Source organism: Melanotaenia boesemani, chromosome 11, assembly GCF_017639745.1.
Source record: "Melanotaenia boesemani isolate fMelBoe1 chromosome 11, fMelBoe1.pri, whole genome shotgun sequence".
Classification (NCBI taxonomy): Eukaryota; Metazoa; Chordata; class Actinopteri; order Atheriniformes; family Melanotaeniidae; genus Melanotaenia; species Melanotaenia boesemani.
This window is the reverse complement of record NC_055692.1, coordinates 7,359,853-7,383,696: the sequence shown is the minus strand read 5'-3', so window position 1 is coordinate 7,383,696 and position 23,844 is coordinate 7,359,853. Positions and strand designations below refer to the sequence as shown.

At 37.7% G+C, this 23,844-nt stretch overlaps 3 protein-coding genes and 1 long non-coding RNA gene across 6 annotated transcripts; 1 reads left to right on the top strand and 3 right to left on the bottom strand.

The window, feature by feature from the left end:
* Window positions 1-311: 311 nt before the first annotated feature.
* On the bottom strand, window positions 312-3,080 carry dusp2 (dual specificity phosphatase 2). Its single transcript, XM_042000538.1, has 4 exons — window positions 2,508-3,080; window positions 2,105-2,226; window positions 1,777-1,996; window positions 312-1,270 (listed from the first exon to the last, which is right to left on the bottom strand). Exons 1-4 carry the CDS (start codon window positions 2,893-2,895, stop codon window positions 1,053-1,055), a joined length of 948 nt encoding a protein of 315 aa, XP_041856472.1. The 5' UTR covers window positions 2,896-3,080; the 3' UTR covers window positions 312-1,052.
* Window positions 3,081-5,409: 2,329 nt separating this feature from the next.
* Window positions 5,410-11,918, bottom strand: LOC121649590 (izumo sperm-egg fusion protein 1). Of its 3 annotated transcripts, none has more exons than XM_042000535.1 (10): window positions 11,760-11,918; window positions 10,577-10,854; window positions 10,417-10,491; window positions 10,149-10,232; window positions 10,021-10,041; window positions 9,818-9,907; window positions 7,772-7,899; window positions 7,419-7,569; window positions 6,675-6,843; window positions 5,410-6,321 (listed from the first exon to the last, which is right to left on the bottom strand). In XM_042000535.1, the coding sequence occupies exons 2-10, from the start codon at window positions 10,776-10,778 to the stop codon at window positions 6,249-6,251; spliced, it is 993 nt and encodes a 330-aa protein (XP_041856469.1). In that variant the 5' UTR covers window positions 10,779-10,854; window positions 11,760-11,918; the 3' UTR covers window positions 5,410-6,248. The 3 variants fall into 3 exon arrangements, with proteins under 3 accessions (XP_041856469.1, XP_041856471.1, XP_041856470.1); XM_042000537.1 differs by having other exon boundaries at window positions 10,577-10,851; XM_042000536.1 differs by having other exon boundaries at window positions 10,577-10,801.
* A 357-nt stretch (window positions 11,919-12,275) lies between these two features.
* On the top strand, window positions 12,276-20,511 carry LOC121649209 (myogenesis-regulating glycosidase-like). The gene is made up of 6 exons (XM_041999863.1): window positions 12,276-12,346; window positions 13,289-13,745; window positions 14,504-15,035; window positions 16,636-17,440; window positions 17,551-17,669; window positions 18,349-20,511. The coding sequence occupies exons 2-6, from the start codon at window positions 13,477-13,479 to the stop codon at window positions 18,694-18,696; spliced, it is 2,073 nt and encodes a 690-aa protein (XP_041855797.1). The 5' UTR covers window positions 12,276-12,346; window positions 13,289-13,476; the 3' UTR covers window positions 18,697-20,511.
* A 1,409-nt stretch (window positions 20,512-21,920) lies between these two features.
* On the bottom strand, window positions 21,921-23,168 carry LOC121649211. The gene is made up of 3 exons (XR_006012082.1): window positions 22,992-23,168; window positions 22,854-22,914; window positions 21,921-22,517 (listed from the first exon to the last, which is right to left on the bottom strand). It is a non-coding gene; the product is annotated as an uncharacterized LOC121649211 (long non-coding RNA).
* Between the last annotated feature and the right edge of the window lie 676 nt (window positions 23,169-23,844).

Genomic DNA, 23,844 nt, shown 5'->3' with positions numbered 1-23,844 from the left:
ATCCTCCAAAACACTCAGCAATGTGCAGTTTTAATATTTTCTGATTCAGCAAGAGCGAGTGCACAGAGTCCTCTACAGGGACAGGGTCACTATGGAAAATCATGCATTTGCAATAGACTCTGCAAAAGCACTGCAACACATATTTAGAATGCAGTACTACATTACATTATGTTGATTGTGATTGCTTTTGATTATGGTATCAGTCTGAAGGCTCAGAGGTACAGACCACCTAATGATCCCATTTTTCTATGGCACAATAGGTAAGGGGTGCAATGCAATATTTCATTAAATGATTTCACAGAGTAAATATATGTGTTCTCTGGCAAGTTTTATTTCAGTGGAAAAACAGCAGAAACAGGACAAACCTGCAAGTGTAAAGTGCAGTAACAGACATCCATAACAGTAAAACTGTCAGATCAAATGTTGAAATAATAAATAAAAATCTTATTTACATAATAAAACAACCTATTCCAGCTTGAGTGCAATCTACCTCACATATAGATTGATTAAACACCCAATCTTAGTGCATTTTTAAAATAAATTCAACGCTAAAACTTGAGATTCATTCATTATTGCTTTCAGTACCTATACACAGTGTTGATGTCATGTCACAGTAGCTGCAACAGTGAATAGCTTCTGTATATAAAACAGCCCTTATAAATGAACAGGCATATGAGTAAAAATATATACACTCAAAAATGTGTGGAACCAAGTTTTCCCTCAAGTGAAGAACTTTAGGGAAATTACTTTGTAGCTGCTCTAACTTGCTGGCTCAGAATCAGTTTTTCATAATGTGGTTATTACAGGGAGAGTTAGTTTTGCCAAATGCTGTTTGTTGCTTTAGCAACACATTTTTCTGTCTACTTAAAGAAGCAGTCCATGTAATACCAGCAGCACTGAATCCATAATATACCCTTCTGAGATGTTCTAGTTTCAATAATGCAAACAGAACATTTGCACAATTAATTTCAGTCCTGATAATACTCTGAGTTCGGCACAAAGCCGTTGAGGGAGAAAGCTGACCAAGTAAATTCCTTTAATACATTTGGTCTTCATCCCTGACAGAGAATGTCAGTCTCAAACTGCAGCAGCTGTCCCATGAAAGCCAGATTGGGGGAGATGATGTGCCGCCGCTGCTTCACAAAGTCAAAGGCCTCATCCAGCCGGACACGCTGCGTGTGCATGAGGTAGGCCAGACAGATGGTGGCTGAGCGGGAGATGCCTGCCTGACAATGCACCAGCACTCGACCGCCACTCTGCTTCACTGAGTCTGTGGGTGGGACCGGAAAATAAACACACAAAGAGGAAGAAGAATTAGAATATTGTGCTCCATTTCACATGAGTGATAATGGTTGACAAACATACATATGTATATAACATATATATGTACTGCAAATCGCTCAGAAATGAGCCTGTAGTTAACATTCACTGAAAATGCTATTAATCTAATTATGTCCTCTGGACTAAACCTTCGCAAGGCAAAATGGATCAAAACAATCAACACATGAAACTTTACATGTCTCTTCTACAACTTGTGCTGCATAATCCAGTTGTTTTGTAACCAGATTATTGCACTGTTTGACCATAAATCTAAGATAAAAAATGGATTACGGTGCATAAGCTGCTTAGAAATGTTTTGCGGTATTTCAATTACAATGAAGCCAATTTGCTTTTAGTTCTATTAACCTTTCCTGAACTTTAAACTGCCCTTTCAGTGAGCAAATAGACACTGATCTCATTTTAAGTTTATACTGCACACAAAAAGAAGGGGCTCACCAATGAAGGTAATGGCTGTATTAAAGCAGGCTCTGATATCTGCAGCCAGAGTATCCTCCACAGTTAGTCGCAGATACTGAAGCTCCCCCTCATAGAAGTTGGGGCAGGTGGAGGACACGTTAAGCACAGCTGTGATTCCTGCAGCTGCAAGTGTCTCTCTGCGGGAGGAGTGGATGGCACTACCCAAATACAGGAAGGGCAGCAGCTCCACTGGACCATCCTGCAATTTAAAAATCAAGATTAATCACGGGGCTTTTCCTTAGTTGAAAACACAAAGAAATCCTTGTGATGCACTGCTTGGCTGTATAAAGATGCATTTTTATCTTACCCGATCATATGCTGGAGTTAACCGGCCTGTCCCTGGTGATTCTGGTTCTGTTGTAGAGAGGTAATTGCTGGCAGAACTGTAACAAAGCTCTGGAAAAGCTTCTGAAAATCCTTCAAATCCACCTATGGAGATCACAGTGAATTAGTTTAAGTAGGGCACTGTAGCATAAAAAGCGTTATATTTGAGACTTGTATTTAAAAAAAAAAAAAAAAAAAAAAAAACTCAATTATATAAATGCCAATAGTTTTACTTTGTTTGTTTTATAAATAAATAATAATAAATAATTCATAGACCTATAAGAGCATACATGATTAATACGTCAACATTTAATTTAAAGCCCCATAAAGGTTTTTAAGAGCATTCAACACGTTCTTGAGTAAAAATAGATTAAAAATATTTTTACCTTGCAGAAAGCAGATCTGCGTCTGCACCTCGTTCTGCAGGGCGGTGAGCAGCATCTGGGCCACGCTCTCTGACTTCAGATCGGCCAGCGAGCAGCTTCTCTCATCTACCACCACCACCGGGGAGAACCCCCCGAACCGGAGCCGGCCTAGGAGCGTCTTGTCCGGGATGAGCCACTCCAGGGCCACCACTGAACTCTTGGATCTACGACGCAGCATTGAGTTCCAGTTGACGTTTCGGGACTCGCAAATATGCGCCATAGAGAAATCGAGGAAGGGTCTACAGTCCAGTACCACACATCCGCCAGAGGTGTACTGGTCTTGGGGGGTCCTGAGTATGTGGACCAACTCATTGCCAGTTATTTCCAGTGCCTCGCTGCTTGAAGTCATTGTTGAAGAACGGATAATTTAAAAATAAGATTTTTTTTAATCCTTATTAATTAAAAAAATACAAATATTTTAAATTAATAGTTTTAATTTCCGTTATTTCAGGAGCAGGGGTTGACAAATTATTTTTACATAAAAAGTAAAATGTAAATTATCCAGAGAGCGCTTGAACTCTCCGTCTGGTCGGTTAAAAAATCAGCTTTAGATTCAGTTTCACTCGTTCATTGATAACAGCTGCGAGTTGGGCGGGGCCTTCGTTGCCCCTCCTTGTTTTTCCTCCCACCGATTGGTCAACGTCAGAACAGGAACGGCCATATATGGTCAACCCGCCACTCCTTATATGGACACTGACGTCAAACCTGATTTTCCTACTGCGCACGTGATTTTCTGGGGTTATCCCGTGTTTTTGTGTTGAATGACGTTATGCTACTGGTTAAAAGCCCGCACCTCCGCCCGCTGTTGAAACGGCTGCCTTCAGAGGAAATGGTAAAGACTGAGTTTTGCCAAATGGGTCAAATTAATCCTGCACTTCTTTCAGCTTCTATGATGAAATGCTTCTGTTTTCATGCACACAGATTATGGACAAAACTTTACACTTTGCCTCCAGGATTTTCATCTTGGTAAAGAGTTAAATGTTGCAATGATAAAATGACAGGAACATACGTAGTTTTTAACTCTTACAAATTTAGTATCTACAGTATGAGTGTTACACTATTTAAAATAACACCTCTGAAAACTGCTGCATCATTACAAGGTTAAATACACAAATATGCTACTCTTATTCTGCAGCTCTGTGTCTGTTACAGAAAGAATAAATTACCTATGGTTGCATCGTATGCAAACGCCATCTATTTTGTACAAGGGGGAGATTTAGTAAGTAAGTAAACTCCTAAAAATACTAACACAGTTTATTATAGTAGTTTAAAAAATGGCTAATGATAAAGATAAAAATGATTATTTTTGGAAATATGTCCACTAAAGTGTGAAAATAAAATAACTACTTCACACAATTCCACAAAATAAATAAATAAATAAAAATAAAATAAAATAAAATAAAATAAAATAAAATAAAATAAAATAAATAAATATTGAATTAATAATAAAAAAAATAAATAAAAATAATGAACCAACAATAAGAAGAAAATTGCAAGGGTGTCATTGTTAATAAGTTCATTTCTTCTTAATGGTTTGCCTGTTTAAATAAAGGTTCAAAAAAAGTTATTTCTTAAAACTGTACAGCTGTTGGAGATTGTGACTCAGTTGTGTTTCTAATGTTGTATAAGTGTTTGGGTTGGATTGAAATCAAATCAGGGCCTTGTTCATTAATTAATCCAGCTCAGCATTTTGTTTATAATTATTACTGCACATCATGACATTAAATCATATTTAAGATGAACACATTTGTCAGTGAGATCCATGTAAGGACACACTCCTAAAATGTGTTTATTTGTGTCAGTTCCCAACACACAAGGGGTCATATGGAACATTTTAACAATTTTGTTACTTGAATGTTTTGTTCTTTCAGCAGAATTATTGCATGGAATTCAAAATTTCTCTTAAAGTTAGAGCAGCTTTTGTTATTTAACTTATTTTATTATTTTTATATTATTTCTAGATTGGTTTCTGTTTATGACTTCAATAATTTTAATGATCTCAGAAAGGACAAGATAACTTTTAGTCTCTTAGACCAAATTCTTAAAAATACATCACATGTGTATTTGTTTATCTAGAGGAGCCAGAGAAGATCTTTCCACCCCTGTGTGGTGTACTTCACATGATCGGGTGTGTAATCTGATGTCTTAGTCCTCATTTCCTCATAGGCCACATTCAAATCACTCTGCCTTACCACAAAAGTCTCCCACTCAAACCTCTGACTCCTACTTTCTTCAAGCTCCCACTTCTCATCTTCATCTCCCTCAACCACTGCCTGCCGCTCCTTCAGCACCACGGCTATTTTGTCATTCCTTCTCACTGCTGAGGCTGCAATTTCAGTCCACTGCAATACACACTTTGCTATGCAGTTCATCACAGCTGTCAGAAAAGCAGCTGAGTGTGCATTTACTGTTGCCTCAACCTTCACTTTAACTTTAAACAAACTCATGTAAACCCACAGTGTAGTGAAGTCTGTTCAATTGGAATGATTGTGACGTGAGCATTTCTGTATGTGGGTGTCTCAAAGAGTGTTTTTTTTTTTTTTTTTTTTTTTATGGCATTCACCCCCATGTCAGCAAGCCCCACAGGAAGTTGCACTGCACATACATCCTGTCATCATCATGCAGACCTCAACCTACACACATACCCACTACCACACTGTATCCTGTTAACCGTTGTTACTGTGTCATAGCTCATAACCCAAACTATCGACCCCGACTCAAGGTTTTTATCAGAAATTTCCCTAAAAAACTTGAAACGTGATTTGTGATTTTTATTGTGATTTCTTGATTGTAGTGACTCACATGTCAACTAATGAGGTTCAATTTCACTTTTCATATATTTTTTAATACCTCTTCCCTGAGATAATACTAAAATGGGCTTAAATTGGTTGGTGATTACATTTTTACACAGCCATTTATCTGGAACTCGACATAAGAGAAGGGTCTGAGATCAGACATGACACAAATTAAGACAGAAGTAAACAGTATGCAACGCATGACAAACCACTGATGAAGACTTATTATGACTAAGTTTGGATAGAGGTGACAATTGTTTGAACCACATTGTGTCATCAAACTGTTTATAAGAATTCTGTGACTTCAGGGTGACATGTTACCGATCATCTTTACAGCAGGAATCTTGTGCTCTCTCTCTAAATGATTATATGAGTAAATAAACATCAATAGAACCTCCGATGAAAACATCTGCTGCTTGCTTTTGCCTCCTCCCTCCCAACATGGGGATTATCTGGGATTAATTGGATGGCTGGGGTTATTAATCTCAGAAAAACACTGTAATCCATGAGATTTACCTTATCCCTGCTTCCTCTTTTAAATGCCCATGTGACAACAGCATCTCTTCATTCAACATGTCCCTGCTGGGGTCAGAACACTGATGTGTTCTGGTGAGTACAGCAAGCTGAGGGGTTTCTGGGGAAATTTTGTTGTGATCCATGCTGTAAATCCCAGAGGCATTTTTTTTCTTTACACTGTTAAATATACACATAAATAACTCCTTTGTGTTTTGCTTTGTCTCGCTGAGTTTTATTTACCTGTAATGTATTTTCGCTTCCATGTCATTTCACGATAATGACCTAACACCTCATGATGGGAAGTTCATTTGACCACAAAGTAAAATGTACAAGGTGAAGTGAGAAAACATTTTTCTGCCAAGGGTGAAATACCGGTACATGGCTTCATTCGTTACACTGTGTCTTCTGTGTGTTTTCTATTCCTCCTCAGTTCTTTTACTGCTCTTTGTCGATTCATCATCATTCTACAGACAAAAAAAAAAAAAAAAAAAAAAACCCTTAAAGTAAGTGTCCTTTAAGTGTTTTTAAGGCTAAGTTCATACTTGCTGAGTTTCTTTTTTACGTTTACATAACAGACATCACTTCCTGGAAGAAGTGATGATACTTTCAGAAAAAACAACAGCTTCACGGTGCTCTCAATTCAAATGCATTCATCCATCCCAATAAATCATTATTCAGTAATCATTATCTTTCTCATCCTGAATCACGTTGCCTGTCATGCTTCCTGATACCACCACACTACCACTTTTACCTCCGCCCTTCCTGCTAACGTCTTACACTGTTTTTTCCTCCCCTCCACCCACTTGCTGTTTCTCACCCCAGGAAAAATGTGAGGCCCACGCTCACTGCCAGACTCAAAGCAGTAACCATGGCAATGACTGGCACCAACAGGTCCTCTGTAGGTTGAAAAGGTGAGTAGTTGTCTCCATGAGGCAGCGAGGGCAGCGTGACTAAGGATCGGTGGGTCTGGTGAGGCAAAGGGGTAACTACAAACAAGTAGGAGAACAGGGCAGAGACATGATTTAATATTAGTGCTAAAAACCATTTAAAGGCAGCGGACACGTTACTTTGAAGTGTTATTGTTAGAACCGCAGACATTAAGGTGGTGATGCTGGAATCAAACCCTTTTTTAGTGAGCATCCACTGGATATAATAATACAGTCAAAGATATGGCAAATTTCAGTATAGTTAAAATAATAATAATAATAATAATAATAATAATAATAATAATAATAATAATAATAAAAGAATACAATAAAAGAATATATTAAAATTTAAAATAGCCCTCAAAAGGAGAAAATTTTCTCTTTATTTTCTGACATATATCAAATTAATGAACCCCTGTATTTCTCTTTTTGACTCAATATTCTGTGTTGCAAAAATCATATTTTGTTAGCCCTTATTCCAAAATTTAAAATAATGGGAAGATTTTCAACTTAAGAGGCAACAGAGCTGACAAATATGATAAATGCCTGTTGAGCCGTGGCAACTGAACAAATGCTTTGAATCACCTTAACTGGCAGTCTTATTAACGATGATGTGTCTGAGAGCCTGACTCTACCTGTGAGTAGGAAAGTGACTTCATAGTAGATGGTTCCGTTTTGATCTATCAGAGAGCAGCGGTAGGTTCCCTGTTCGTCCACATGTAGCTGATTCAAGACCACAGATGAGTCATGTGTCACCACCAAGGCAGTGAAGTCACTTTCATCAAGCTGTTTATACAAATTTGGAAGTGATGGATCAAAGTTAGTGTGTGCAAAGCTGGTATAAAGTAAAAATGCACCTACACAGAAACTAAATGAATTGTAACAAATGGGGGGTGGGGTTATGCAGACAGATTAAAAATAATTATATTTCTACTAGACTGAAATTGAAGTTGGTCTTGAGTGTTGCCATGTTCGAGATGAGAGAAACCTTTTTTGTTCCTGGCACTCCCGGGGCCCAGGTGAAGTAATATTCTGGTTGTCCCAACAGAAGACGATGCCATGGAAGAAAACAGTTCAACACTGCCTGGCCTCCCTCCTCAGCTTGCATTGGGTACTCTGGAAAAAAAGAGTAAGAAGAAGCAGAACAGGAGATCCTCATTTGTTTACAGCAGGATTACTTGAATAATCTTTTTCATTAGCCTGGCACATGGACATGCACACTTAGGAACACATTTCTACACCCGTGACATGTACCTAAACACACTAAAGAAGAATGCACTTCAACTGCATACAGTAATGTAAAAGATAGCCCACTCTCATTTAATTCTAATGTTTTAAGTAAGAGGACATAACAAAGGTAAAATACAATTTATGAGATATAAATAAAGAGAAGTGGTCCTTAATAGGATTTAAAAACAACACAGATGAACCACGTATGAAATGCTGAACTAAGACTGACTGTTCCCCATTTTTAAACAAACAGCATTTTTAAATAGCCACATGTGATCTTAGTTCTTCTTAGTGATTTTATTAAACAATCATATTTTGGGTCGTGTTTTAATTCCATTTTATTTATTTTATTTTGGGCCTTTTTTAGTGTTTAGTGTTTTAGTGGTTTTTTAACTTTATTTCTAGCGGTTTTATTTGGAAATTTCATCAGAAAGTCCTGTTTGGTTTATGTGAGTTAAGATTTTATTGCTTGATGTTGTAACATTTTCTGTAAGCCAAGTTTTCCATCAGGGTCGATAAATAAACAACTTGACTTGAGCTAGTATAACTTGTTTGGAAAGGTTGAGAGGGGAGTTCCTCTTTTTCCCACAAGATTTTCTAGATCATTGTCTTTTGGACAGATGAGACCAAAGTGGAGTTGCCTGGATATTATGCACAGACACATTTGGATAGAACCAAACACAAAATCAGCCCAAACATTCCTGATGCCGATTCATGTCACAAGGCCAAAAATGTTCTTACTGTCTTCTGGTTGCATTGTCACACTGAGCTTACTGTTAGTAAGACTGTGTCTCATTAACAGGAAGCTTGGTGTAATGATTTATGTGATGACTGATGGATTGTCAGGATCTGCTTTCTTTCTTTGGCTTAGTGTTGCCTCTTACCTTTTGTTTAGTTTTTGGTGTCACGGTCTTTTTCATTCTAGTTACTGATTGATTTATTCCTGTTCAGTGTTCATTTAGGTTTTGCCTTGTTTGTTACGCAGATTATGTGACTTTCTGTTATATAGCCTGTTACTTTGTTATTTCAGTTGTAACCCCCACACTTCTTGCAAGATCTCCAACTAACCTGTAGACACCTGTTTCCACCAACAGGTGTGGGTCGGGACGGTTAGGGTGGAGATATGGTTTGTAAACTGGGTTATTGTTGTTGATGTTCTTCCTAGCCTTTGCCAGTTAGTATGTCATATACGTTGCTCTGCATTTTGTTGATTAGTTTGGATTTAATACGTTGTTTACCCTGTTGTCAGACCGCTTTTAGTTCCATTTTATAAATCTTCATTCCTACATCCAGCTGTCTCCTGCTTTGCAGTCCTGCATTTAGGTCCTTTCTCCTTGTCGTCAGCTATGGGGCATGACAATGGACGATGATGGGTGCTTGTGCTGCAGCCACATGACTTGAGCCTTGCAGTTATTAAGTTATATATGAACTCCTGTGTGTACTAATGTATCCTAGAGTCAAATGTGAGGCCATCTGTCACACAGCTAAAGCTTGGCAGAAAGTGGGTCATGCAACAGGGCAATAATTACAAGCAGCAGCAATTCTAACTTTAAGAGAATTGTGGCTAAACCAGTGTCTGCAAACCTCAATGAACTGAAGCAAAGTTAAGAGAAGTTGGCCAAAATTTCTCCATAATGTTAAAGATTTATAATGCCATATAAAAAACAATTACATCTAGAGTTATTGTTGATAACAAATAGCACAGTGTAATATCTCCTGTATTACTGTTCATGACGGTAAGAAAGAGCCACTTTAATCGTTTCATATGCTTACTCAATCACAAAATAAACAAATAAAAATATACCACCACAATCCTGCTGGCCAGATGGAGAGGGACAGATGTACATTTTGTACCGGCATGAAAAGCAATCCATTACTCTTCTTTTGAGAAACCCTGAAAACCACAGAAGTACAAGAACACAGTCACACCCTGTAAACATGCAGCATGTATTCAGTATGGCTTGCATGAAGAGATACAAGCAGGAGGATCAGACAGAACAAACTTACCACACTTGTTGGGGCATAGTCCTGAGGGAGGGAAGACAAATTATCTGAAACTTATGCACAGCACTGACTAGCACAAAGTGCCCTGCTTCATACAGGGCAGAACACTCACTGTTAATCATGCTGATTACCATCATGGATGAAAGCGTCCAAGTGTTTCTCTAAGATCTTCCTGCCTTTCTCCATGATCTGAATGGCTTCATATGTTACAGAACCTTTAAAATGAAAGCATGATTTGTTATAAAATCTGGCAGAAATTGAATGTTTTATGATTAAGCTGTATGTAAATCTTCAAATTGTTATACAAGGAAATCATTAACATGATCTTAGTGTCTTACGTCCTTTTTCCCTAAGGTTGCAGGAATTTCTTTATTCTTTTAGAAGACTAATTTTCCTTACCAGTGGGTTTTATTTTCAAGAAGCGATCAAATTCACTTTGATACTCAGTTTTGGCTCTGTACAGAGTAGTGGGATCTAGGCAGTGAGAAAAAAAGAGAGTCAGGAAACCTGGAAGCAATATTTAGAGATGAGCTGTGAAATACAGGTTGCTTTAACTCACCAACGACCCCTTTTCGCTCCTGGCTGGTCTTCTTGTAGGTCACATAGGCATGGTCACGAATCATTTTCAATTCAATTTGGTCTTTCACAGTTGGAGCAGACAGGATGAAATCCTCATGCAGGACTCTGATGGTGTTGTCACACTGCAGGCAGGTCATTGCAGCAGAGACACAGCAGAGCAGCAACACCAGGATCAGCAGCATCTCCAGCTTGTTTTCTGAACCTCCTGAGACAGGATGAGTCACTTTGACTCATGTGAGTTTTCACGCAGTGCACCTCCTGAACAGAGATCCTAAATAAAACATCTGCTATAGAACAAGACTCAATACAACTTCTATAGATACTTTTATTGTTACCAGTGATACTGCAAGTACTTGTCTTACTGTTATTGCTTCTACATCTTGACCACAGTTTAGTGGTGTGTTCTGTCAATCACAAGAATGCACCAAGCATTAAATCCCAGGTTCCATAACGTTTTTGTATAGGTAAAATGTAAATAGAGACATAATTTAATGATTAGCTCAACTCATCAGCCAATATGTTAGAAAACATATCTATGCCCAACAATGTTCATTTGCTTTTTAAGTCTTTTGTTTCCCCTGCTCCAACCTTGTTGAGGGGTTTCTACCATTACAAGGTCAAGGCTGTTTTTTTATGAAACAGCTAAATGTCTTTGTTCCAGTATTTTATATTTTGGTCTATTTTCAGTAAATTATTGGTTTGTGAAATCAGCAAATCATGAGGTTCTACACTATATAGTATATTCTTAGTATTCTCTTTCTCTCTATTACAGTTTTATCTAATTTAGCAAATACAGCCCATTAAAAAAACTATTCTCTTTTCTGTTTCCATTCTATGGTTTTCTGGTCAACAACTATGAGTGTCACTGTAGTTGTTTTGGTAATATGGGATATGTTTGGGATCATTACTTCTCTGGGCTTGTACCCCTGTGGACTATTAGGATCAAATGTTACTACTAATGCTAATAAAAGACACAATAAAACTAAATTATCACTAATTTACCAAATTTTCCCACTTCCACTTCTGGTTTAACTGTAGCCACTGAACTTACATATAGTACAACTTTTCCTATAGAACCGAAAGCAGCTCTCTACTTAGCTTATTGCTGACACCCAGTGGTTGAATAATAACATAACAGCATTATCTGTTCTTTATTATCTTACCTCTGTTTATTCTGGACAGCTGCAAATTGTCCACGCGAGGACGGATGGGTTCTGCTTATAAACAGCAACAACAGTCTGTTCACGTTGGTTGATAAAATAAAATAATAATTATTATTATTATGACAATAATAAAAAGAAAAAAAGAAAAAAAATATACAGAAACCCACCCCCAATCAGAATCTTGTGAGTTGATCGAGCATTATTATTTATTTACAGAATTTGATATTCGAACTGTTTCTACTGGTAACAGTTGCCCAAGAGAAAAAGACAAAATAGGCCACATTTAAAATATTTTTGTAGCGAGTAACGCATAGTGTAACATTATTGACTGTTAAACCCTAGTTTATGCATCTCATCTCTGTGTTGTAGATTTGATAATGTTATTTGTTAACATAAAACTTATTTAAGAGCACTCGGAAACTCGAAAACGCATTGTTACCTTACTACATTTCCCAGAAGCCCTTGCAGTGACGTACCATATGATTGACAGACAGATAGACGAATCCGCTTTGACTACAGAACTTCGCACCTGCGTGGTGATTATACTGTACGCATATTGACCTCAGCAACTCAAACGCAGAGATAAGGTAACGCTTCCTTTTTCTTAGGAACGCTAATAACAATGCGATTGAATATATTATCAGCTACGCACTTATATAAGTGTTAATTAACATTACTAACAATTTCTTCTAACTGTGAAAACGGCCGTCATGACAGTCGTCATAAGCGTGTAATGTGAAGGCTGAAGCCAAACCCAGTGTGGTACAACCAGTTGGATCAACAGTAGTGCTCCATCGCAGCGTCAACACTGGAGTCGATAGTTATCGATCAGGAACCAATCGCATATTAGCTTGACTGTTGTGGGGAGTTAAATAAAAAACTTACCAAACAAAGAAAAAACAAGAAAAATATATGATATCTCTGTTTTCAAGTTTTCCCTTGTTTAGATAAGCTATTTAATGTAATAACACGATTACAAGGAACAGACTCTGTACGGAGAAGGCGTGTGCACTGGGTGAAAGCTTTTAGTAGAAATAGCTGCGTTCCTACGTTTCGTTGCATTGTCACCAAATCTTTTCCGAAGAAAATAAAACAGAAACATTGAACAGAAACAACGATTTCTATTGAGAAGTTGAGATACATTTAGCTCTGGATGACAGCAATTTACTGAAAACTCCTGCAGTACAGCTAAACGGTATTTACGCGTTTCTAAAGTGCTTTTAACTTTATTATGGTGACTTGATGTCTGCACTTTGTCGTTATGGTTTTGTTGGCCCTATTATATTGGCGCATGTGTGGCCACCTGCCATGTACCAGATAAAAGCTCAGGGCTCACTATCTAGTGGAAATATTTGTTGTAGGACACACTTAACTAAAGCATATAATGTAATGTGCCAGTCTCCATGAATAAATATACTTGTAGGTATGCAGAATCTGCTGTAACATTTTTTTTCTTGACACTCTTTGACTGATGGTTCTGCAGGTTGAACTATACCTCAACTAAACGTTGATATCTGCCTCTCTCATAGGTGTGGACATATTAGCCCTCACTCAAGTATGGAGACATTACTAAAGATCTGCAGGTAGACATCAGACTTGCCTTTGCTTCCACTGCACCCCACTGCAACTCCTTCACCTGCACTGACATCAAGTTAACACCGGCTGCCACTCCTCCTCCAATTTTGTTTCTGTTCACACCTCACTGCAAGCCGTCATTATGTATCAGATTGTCCCTGGAGAGCAACAGATGTCTGCAGATGCTCGCGGCTCCCCGCTCAAGAAGAAATTGGCAAATGAAGGCCGGCCGCTGATGATAGCAGGCATGCTAGGCTGTGTGCTGGTCCTGGCTGCTGTGGTCGCCTGGTGCTACTACTCAGTGTCTCTCCGTAAAGCCCAGCTGCTGAAGACTGAGTTACTAGACCTGAATAAGGATGGTTTTATCATACGTAACCAGGCAGGGGCTGTCATCTTCACCATGAACTTCAGGTGGGTTTGCCAGAGGAAGAATATTCATTACTGGTTAGTTTGCTGATTTTTGCTTTGACAAATCTTCTTTGTCTATGAGGACAAAGAGAAAAGTAAGACTATAAGCCTAAAACCCCAGCTGGTATAATCAGCATATAGGATTTATATTAGATAAGTGAACAATCTAGCATTAGATATGATTAATGGAACAAAACATACAAAGATGCACATAACACCATGTGCCTCAGATATCTACATGATCTGCTTAGCCACCTCCTGATGATGAGTAAATAGACAAATGTACACTGAGAAGTGAGAATAAAAACATAGGAATTTCAATTAACTTTATTTCAAATTAAAATGTTCCTGAAATGAATACGACCATTGTGAAACTAATCCTGACTTTCAGTTCCCCTTGTTTTATAAATAACATTGTTGGCCTTAGCACAGTTGTTCCTCTGTGTGCTGACCCATACTAAGAACCTGCCTGTGTGCAGTTTATGGATGGAAAAACCCGTTGAGACTAACACGTGATTACACCCTGAGGGAAGCCTGATTTTTGTGTCCATTATCAGCAGAGCTCACATAGACAGAAATAACCAAAGTTAAGTCCCTCCACTTTTAGAGAAGTAGAATTATTGATATCAAAAGTTTTTTTTTGTTTGTTTTTTTTAAATCCCCAAAACAAGTTTTATTCTTTTTTCTCCACTACCTTGCTTTGTGCTGTAATTAACTTGTTCCTTTTTGTTTTCTGCCTCTCTTACCATTCATTGTCCTAGGTCTGGCAATCTGGATCTGGACTCTTGCTCAAAAGAAGGAAATATTCTGAGCTGCATCAAGTCATATACTGGCAAGATCAACTTTTTCATTGAGACGGTCCGACTAAAAGACACTGTGATGTGTTACCGTGTTCGCTGGGAGGAACTTCAAAATAAGGAATTGGTAGAACATGCAATGGCCTATAATAACTCTCACTGGTACGGAGGGGCAGAGACAGCAGTTCAGTACTGGCCTATCAGGATCCAGGGCGAAGAGGAACCACGGCCTTTCATCACCAGTGATGTCTACGCCAGTCGAAATGCTTTTGGGGGAATCCTTGAGCGATACTGGCTGTCATCAAATGCAACAGCAATCAAGATTAATGACTCGGTACCATTTCATTTAGGTTGGTCCGAGAAGAACAGAACTCTGAGGTTTCAGGCGCGATATGAGAATTCTCTGTTCAGACCATCAGCAGGACAGCAGGCCTTTCCTCAACTCAGCTACAGAGTTTGCGTGGGGTCAGATGTTACTTCCATTCACAAATTAATGGTGAGTGGAGACATACAGCATACATAAAAGCCCCTTGTTTATAGTCTACAGAATTTAAATTTTATCACACAAAAAGTTTTAGGGCATTCAGGGAAATTGTTGTGCAGGTATGTGCAACAACTAACTTGCAAATCTTAGCAGAGCCAGGTGATGTCGCAGATGTCTAACCTCAGCTACAGTGACATCCACTGATCTAACAACACACAGTTAAGGATTCTCTTATCTTGTAATCATGGAATGCCATCAAAACAAATTTACTGTTCTTTTCAAAATACTTCTGTGTGTGTGTGTCCTTCCTGTAAATAATGAGGCTTTTGACATGATTTGTTTGTATCTGTCTTAACTCCCTCTGGAGTGTGGTGTTGACAGGGCAAGTTTGATACTTCAGAATTTAATGTAACTGAATATAATAGCTCACTTTCAGAAAAGTACAGTACCATTCATACTTTTGGTCAGACTGGAAGTAGTGAGATCTAACTGGTTCATATGAGATGTATTCATATGTTCCACCTAATAGGCCAGCCCAAGCTGCTTAATTAACATTCTCTGTCTTGTTTGTATGAAAAGTAATTGTAAAAACTGGGTTACATGCTAGACTATTTCCTGGCAGAGAAAAAAGACATTCCCAAGAGGTTTAAAAACATGTGGTCTGGACATACTTCTGTAATTTGCTTCTCAAAGCTGCTGTAAACATGTCTCAGTGCTTTTAACACTTTGCTGCCACCTAGTGGCATTACAGTGAGGTTTTAGTTGGTTGTGTTGGAGCTGTTGTTGCTCTGCCATAGAAAACACGGAGCATAAACATTTGCTTGAGCTGGAAGCTGAAAGCGACAGATTTTCAAGCAAATTTTTTTACATCATTATCTCGAGATAATGAAAGTACTGTTTTATTGTGATAATGGAATAATTTATCCTGTGGGGACTGTTCTTCAACATGGAAGACATTGGACATCATCCTCCTCTCACACGACATCAAATGGGTCCAAGGAGCATCCCACTATAGAGCTGTACTGTACCGGGATGCCCACGTACAGTCAAGCCAGCAATGGATGCAAGCTGAATACAGATTGAGTAACATCTAACGTATCCATGTGTAACACAGTAATAATAGTGGAGCACAGCCTCTCTCTGATTCCACTGCTTTATGTTGGAGTAAAATAGTTATGAAAATTTCTCAGTGCAACTTTGTTTTTAACTATATTTCTTGGTAATTTTCTTCTGGCACGTTACTCTGTTATGAAATTTATTGCTGTTGGCCAAAGTTGGTCATCCTGGTTTGAACAAACTTTCATCCATAAAGCATTTGACCAACACGCCGTTAGTTATGAGGTGCTTTGCACTTTTAAGGTTTTGGAGAACAGCACATTTGTCTATCTGCTTTAAAAAGTCTGCTTGGGTTATCTGCTTGATAGCAATACAAATAACTTCTTCCATAAAGGTATAAAATGGCTCTTAGTTCTCTCATTTTCCATAATCACTACTGGCTACTTGAAGAAAGCCAATAAACTTATTAATGTAAATAAATTATCTACAAAGGATGTCTTATGCAGACTTCAGTAAAATGATCAAACTTTTTTTTATATATGTGTGTTTTGTTTAGGTGCGGCGATATTTCCCCAAGCCCATCAAAGTCCCATCTCCTGAAGTGTTCAAGCAACCAGTGTGGTCCACATGGGCTCTCCACAAAACAGCTATAACTCAGGAGAAGCTGCTGCAGTACGCCTCTGACATCACTAAGCATGGTTTCCCATGCTCCCATCTGGAGCTGGATGATCGCTACACTACTGACTATGGAGAATTTGACTTTGACCCTCAGAAGTTCCCCAATGCCAGCGGCATGTTTGAGAAACTTAGAGAGGACGGATTTCACGTGACTCTGTGGACGCATCCTTTTATCAACTATGACTCCATTAACTTTGGTGTAGCTATGGAGAAAGGGCTCTTTGTTCGAGAGCCGAGCGGTGAGCTGCCTGCTCTGGTTCGGTGGTGGAATGGGATTGGAGGAATCTTGGACTTAACCAATGAAGAAGCCCGGGAGTGGTACTTATCACACTTACTCATGCTCAAAACCCGCTATGATGTTACTTCCTTCAAGTTTGATGCCGGAGAGACAAGCTACCTCCCCCGTCAGTTTAGCACCCTGGTCCCACTGTCTGACCCTGCCACCTTCACCCGGCGCTACACGGAGATGGCCATACCATTCAATGAGCGTGCTGAGCTGCGTGTGGGTTACCAGAGTCAGAATATCTCTTGCTTCTTCAGGATCATTGACAGAGACTCTGTGTGGGGATACGAGCTCGGCCTCAAGTCCATCATCCCCACTGTTCTGACCATTAGCATTCTTGGCTACCAGTTTGTCTTACCTGATATGATAGGAGGGAATGCATACCCCAACCACACTACTGGTAGGTGACTCCATAAGAAGAAGAAGAAAGTTTTTATGTTGAAAGTTGTCTGTCTTAATGGTCTTTAATGTGTTTTTAGTCCACATTCTAACATCTTTGTTGTATTTTAGGAGGGACAAACGGAACAAATGGTCTACCAGACAGAGAGCTATACATCAGATGGTTGGAGCTGTCTGCTTTTATGCCTGCCATGCAGTTCTCGATACCACCATGGGCCTATGACAATGAGGTCAGCTCAATAAACACAAAATATGTTTTACAGTTAGAAACGGGATGTTTTGATTTAGTTTTACCTGTAGGGAAATTCTGTTAATAGAGAGGATAGTATTTGGTGTAATATTTGCAATTATTATGAAAAACAATCTTCTCTGTTGCATGGAATCAGTGCATATCTCTACTGTATTATGCAAACAAATGTGCTGTGCAAAGAAAATAGATAATTTGACTGACAAAGAAAAGAAAAAACCAGATGTAGACATATGTGGAAATAGAATATAATTGTCATATAAAATCGACATGAAGTATACATGAATCCTCAAATGATAATTTGCTAGTAGAAAAATAAAATTGCTTCATTTTTCAGTGCTGTTTTTTATGCTACCACTAGAGGGCACTGAAATAAAACAGTTCTTTAAGTATGGAGTTCTTTTCATACATGTTTTGTTTAGTTTTCCTAATTCTTTCTAATATTTAAGACCTATTTTTAAATCATTTATTTAGCCCCCTGCCTTTACAGAAAAACTATAAATTTAATCATTAATCCTTAATATCTGAACATTGATCAAGAAATATGCAGTAAATTGCAGGTGATAAGTTAGTTATACCTACGCCCTTCCTAATTGTGTGTCAACACCCAGATATGGGTGTTACCATGATGCTAACAAAAATGTTTGTACATTCATCTCCAGGTGGTACAGATAGCCCGGAAGTTCACTGGACTCCATGAAACTCTCGTAGCCCCAAGGGTTCTTGAACTGGCTGGTGAGGTTCTTGATACAGGAGACCCAATCATAAGGCCTCTGTGGTGGATCGCCAATGATGACGAGGCAGCCTATAAGATTGACTCCCAGTTTCTGATCGGGGACGACCTGATGGTGGCTCCGGTGTTGGAGCCAGGAAAACAAGAAAGAGATATCTACTTGCCTGCAGGGCGTTGGGAGAGCTATAAGGGGGAACATTTTGACAAAACACCTATTTACCTCACTGACTACTCTGTGGACTTGGATGAGGTAGCTTACTTTACATGGGTTCACTGAAAGACACATAGAATTACACACATATTACTGTACGCACATTTTAAGAAAATATGCCAAGTTACAAAGAAGAATGTTCGCTTTCCAAAAGGGTGAATAATGACCTGCTTTTTGTCAATCCATCTGCCCAAAGAATTAGAATTCACTCCTGATTCTTTTTGCATCTTAAAGCTACTCCTCATCCTCATGTGCCTTCCACAGCCAACACTAAAACTGATCCCAGATTGTACCATCACAGTCAAGGTTTCTGCAAAATAGCTGGTAGCTTGTAGGTTTTTTTCAGTGTGATTTTTTTTAGTAAAGGGTAGATTAGATAACTGTGCCAAAAGATTACTGATATGTGTCTTTCCTGCTGGCGAATGGGGTGGGGCTCTGAACAGGCAATAAATGCGTGCCATTACGGACAGATGCACCTCTGCCCAGAAGGCTTGGCTAAACTTCCATCTTTAAACTACCTAATTATTAACTTGTTTTGTGCTAATAATTACATGTAAATAATTTTTGTCAGATGCAATTTATTTTATTAACATTTTCATTTGAAATAAGCACTTGATTAATATATGTATGGACATGTAATTTTAGATACTTGTCAACAAACTGCAAATATTTTTAAGTTATCAGCTGTCATCAATTTACCCTTTTGTGCCATTTTGTCATTTTAGTGCCAAAAATACAAAATATGCAATTTTTTTCATCTGCACAAGTCAAATTCACTTCTCAGGTACATTTAAAAGAAAGCATTAATGTTAGAAATGATTTTACTACTGCTACTGATTTACCTTATTAAACAATTCCTAAAGATGCCATTTTTAGTGTGCCGTCCACATCTGCCTTGTGACTTGATTTGCCTTATTAGCTAAAAGCCAACGTGTCCTGATATCAGCACAGAGAAATAGTCTTGACACACTCCTTTCCTCACACAGCAATAGGTTTTATGGATTGTAGCTTCATATCTTAAGCAACAATGTTGCAAAATGCATGACTTTGTCTGCTCTTATACTGTGATTGCTAGCATGAAAGTAAAGCACAAAGCTGGCTGAAGCATCTGGATACTTTGCTTAAAAATAGTTCTAAGATAGCTCTGTAATTCCATTTTTCCTCTTCTGTTAGTGTTTGGTTAGTTTGATAAAAAGCAATTTGCTGTTTGTTTTCATATTCCCAAAAATCTTAAACATACCAGCTTCTTCGCTTATTTGTAGAACGACTATAAGCAGATATTTTAGAAGATTTTCCAAAAAGTTTGATTTCAGAATGTAAAATGTTAAATATGCAGAGATTTGCATTATTTAACTGCATTATTTATAAAGGGAAATTAATCTATACACTAAAAAGATGCATTTGCCAAAGCTGAAAGTTTCTGGTGTAGCTCACCAATGTAACGTATGTGTAAAATGCTGAATAGCATCATCTTATTGACCTCTTTTTAACTGCTGTGAATTAGGACATATTCTTTAAAGTTGTGTTCCAAAGAAAAAAGTGTTGATGCATTTTCTTTTATGTACTGAGCACATGCTTGTTTTGCTTGAAAAGTGTATATAACAAAGAATTATGTTTTCCTCTCAATGATTATATTATTCATAGTGTAGGGCTGAGCCTGTTTCGCCATCTACTGTGTTTATACTGTAATGTCTCTTGTTTTTATTAAAGGAAATTGTGTTTCAATAAAAAAATAATCAAAACAAGATCCAGAGGATGAACAGGCAATTGTTGCTAATGAGTGTGTTGCATGTCCTATTTCACTGTCTTTCTACTGAGTGCTCATGTGGAGCTTTTTTCAGTAATTAGTGCAGAGCCTGAGGAATTAAACATTTGAATGCCTGATTGAATTTTGTGGTTTTATTAAAAATGACACACATTCATTGACAGGTTTTGCATGCTCAGTGAGATAAACAATGTGTATGCATTGAATAACATCCGTCCCAAAGCTTTAGAGAAAGAGTATGAGTGTGACATGAGGTAGTCCAAAAGAAAGTAATTACAAATAAGCAAAGGGCCAGATCCCCAGCAGCGGCTCACAATTAATTAAAAGTTAACAAACTCCACAGGCAGCACCACAGCTAGTTCTAAAATACAGAAGGGAGAGAGAAGCCCCCCCAAAAATCTAAAAGTGATGAGAAATATATCTAAAAACAAACAAAAACAGTAGCCGGCTGACCTAGGGGGTATTCCACAAAACTGGATTAAGGGATAGCCTGGCTTATCTTTATAAGTCTGGCTCATTTAGGCAAGGCAAGGCAAGGCAGTTTATTTGTATAGCACATTTCATGTACAGGACAATTCAAAGTGCATTACAGATATTTAGAAATAGTAAAAGGCATCAACACATAAGCACGATAAAATAATAAATTACATTAAAATGATTAAAAGCAAGATAAGTTTTAAAAAAAAGTTAACATTCAGATTTCATGCATAGACGCATGAGAAAAGAAATGTTTTTAACCTGGATTTAAAAATGTCTACATTTGGTGAAAGTTTAATCTCCACTAGCAGTTTGTTCCACTTGTTTGCAGCATAACAACTAAATGCTGCTTCTCCATGTTTAGTCTGGACTCTGGTCTGGACTAGTTGACCAGAGTCTTTGGATCTAAGAGCTCTGCTAGGTTTATATTCTCTGAACATATCACAGATGTATTCTGGGCCTAAACCATTCTGGGATTTGTAAACAATCAGAAGGGTTTAAAATCTATTCTGTGACTGACTGGAAGCCAGTGTAAATTTCAAAACTGGTGTGATGTGTTCAGATCTCTTAGTCCTGGTTAAAACTCTAGCAGCAGCGTTTTGGATGAGCTGCAGATGTTTAATGCTCTTTTCAGGAAGTCCTGTTAAAAGATCATTACAGTAATCCAGCCTACTGGAGATGAATGCATGGATGAGTTTCTCTTGGTCTTTCTGGGAGACTAAACTTTTAATTCTGTTGATGTTTCTGAGCTGGTAAAAAGCTGTCTTAGTGACAGCTTTGAGGTGGCTGCTGAAAGTCAGATCTGAGTCTATCAACACTCCAAGGTTACGAACTTGGTCGGTGATTTTAAGAGCCTGAGTCTCCAGGTGTTTGCCAATGCTGACCCTCTTGTCTTTGCTACTAAACAGAATAATCTCAGTTTTGTCTTCATTTAATTGTAGAAAATTCTCCTTCATCCAGGTGTTTATTTGCTCCAGATACTGACACAATAAGTCTATTGGACTGCAGTCATCTGGTGACAGAGACACAAAAAGTTGTGTATCATCAGTATAACTTTGATAATTAATGCTACAGCTCTGTAATATTTGACCCAAAGGGAGCATATACAAGTTGAACAGAAGAGGTCCAAGGACACATTTAAGAGAGAGTTCTGTTCCATCAACGTGGCTTATTTGAATGCCCGTTGAGTAACCATGGCAACTTATGCACAAGAACTAGCCTGCTCGGGGGCAGGCTAACTTTCAAGCTTAGCTTAGCTGTGTCTCAAAAGTCTGATACAGACTCCAAAAGAAGGTTCCACCTGGTAGAATGCTGCGCTCCGCCACTCATTCTGGTATGAAAGTAAAAGTAAATAAACAACAACAAAAAACACTTATATCACCACTTTCACTGTCTTGAATAATCGATAAATCTGTCAGTGTCAATGTAACTAAAGAAACGCAACTATAGTAAGTATATATATATATATATATATATATATATATATATATATATATATATATATATATGTATATATATATGTAAATTGAACTTTCCAGTGCCAGGTCTTGGTTCAATGTAAGCCACAGGCCGAACAGCTTACTGAAGTAAGTTGGGCTGTGGAGGTGGATGGACCCTCTTCCTCGGTGTCACTTCCAACTATGATCTGTTAAAGAAAGGTGCAAGGTGTATTATAGTACCACACCATGATTAACTGATAGTTATATTTAAGTTGTGAAACCTCTATAGTCTAATCTTTTAAGTTGGAATCTTTAAACTTGATCATGTTTTAATACTGTCCTTCCCTACACTGGAATTTTATTTCTTGCATTTTATCTATTTTATTTTAGCATTTTCTTTCTACTATTATTTAATTAATTTTATTTCTTTTAATCTTTGCTTTTTAATGCACCTGTATTGCTTTCTGCACCCTGCTGTAATGTTTTATGTAAAGCACTTTGAATAGTCTTGTACATGAAATGTGCTATACAAATAAATTTACCTTGCCTATAGGCCTCTCTGAACCCTCCCCATATGGCAGCTGACAAGGTGTCTTCATCTTCCTGTAATCCAAATTAAATGAACGCATGTTCTACTCCGACCCATTATTGAAAATCTGTGGCGTATGAAGAGTACTTACAACTGCATGGAGGTCTGTTATGGCAGAGGACTCCAGACTGATTACACCATCTGTAACTGGTAGAAAATGAAGATTAAACCAGTTAGTTTTAACTTCACCTAGAAAAGGGCCCAGCCTAATTAGAATCTAGTTTTAACACATCACATTTTGCCAAATATACAGCTGAGTTACCTTCAAATAGATTACATCTGAACAACAACTTATAATAAAAAAGAAACTGCCACCAGTCACAAAGAACTGTCCTGCTACAAGATCAGCCACATTGTGTTTAAGATGGATGGGTAAGGAGGGCCGAAACGGCCAGAATCAAAAATAAATAAATAAATGAGGAAAGAAATAGATAAATAAATGAGGAAATAAATAAATAAATGGGGAAATAAATAAATAAGGAAATAAATAATTAAATGTAATTTTTTATATTTTTATTAGTTTATCCATTTATTCATCTATTTTATTTTGCCAACTTTATTTTTATTCACATATTTTTATTTATTTCCACAGCAAATTAATATTTTTACACTTTTTTTATTTTCACATTTATTTATTTTTTCCTATGTCCATTTTATTTAATTATTCACCCAATTATTTTATTCCCTCCTTTATTTATTTATGCATTTATTTTAAGCTTCCTACATTTCCACTTTTCCCAATGAATTAATGAGTGAGATACAAATGTTTAATAAGCGGAATACTTGAGATAAAAATGTTTTTTTGCTGCCGCTACTATATTGCTTTTTTTCTCCTAAATATATGGTCATGTTCTGCATATGCATTCATTAATATTTCTAACTCCACTGGTGAAAAATGGGACGAGCAACTCTTGTCACATGTTGCCATGGTGAATCATGTTATC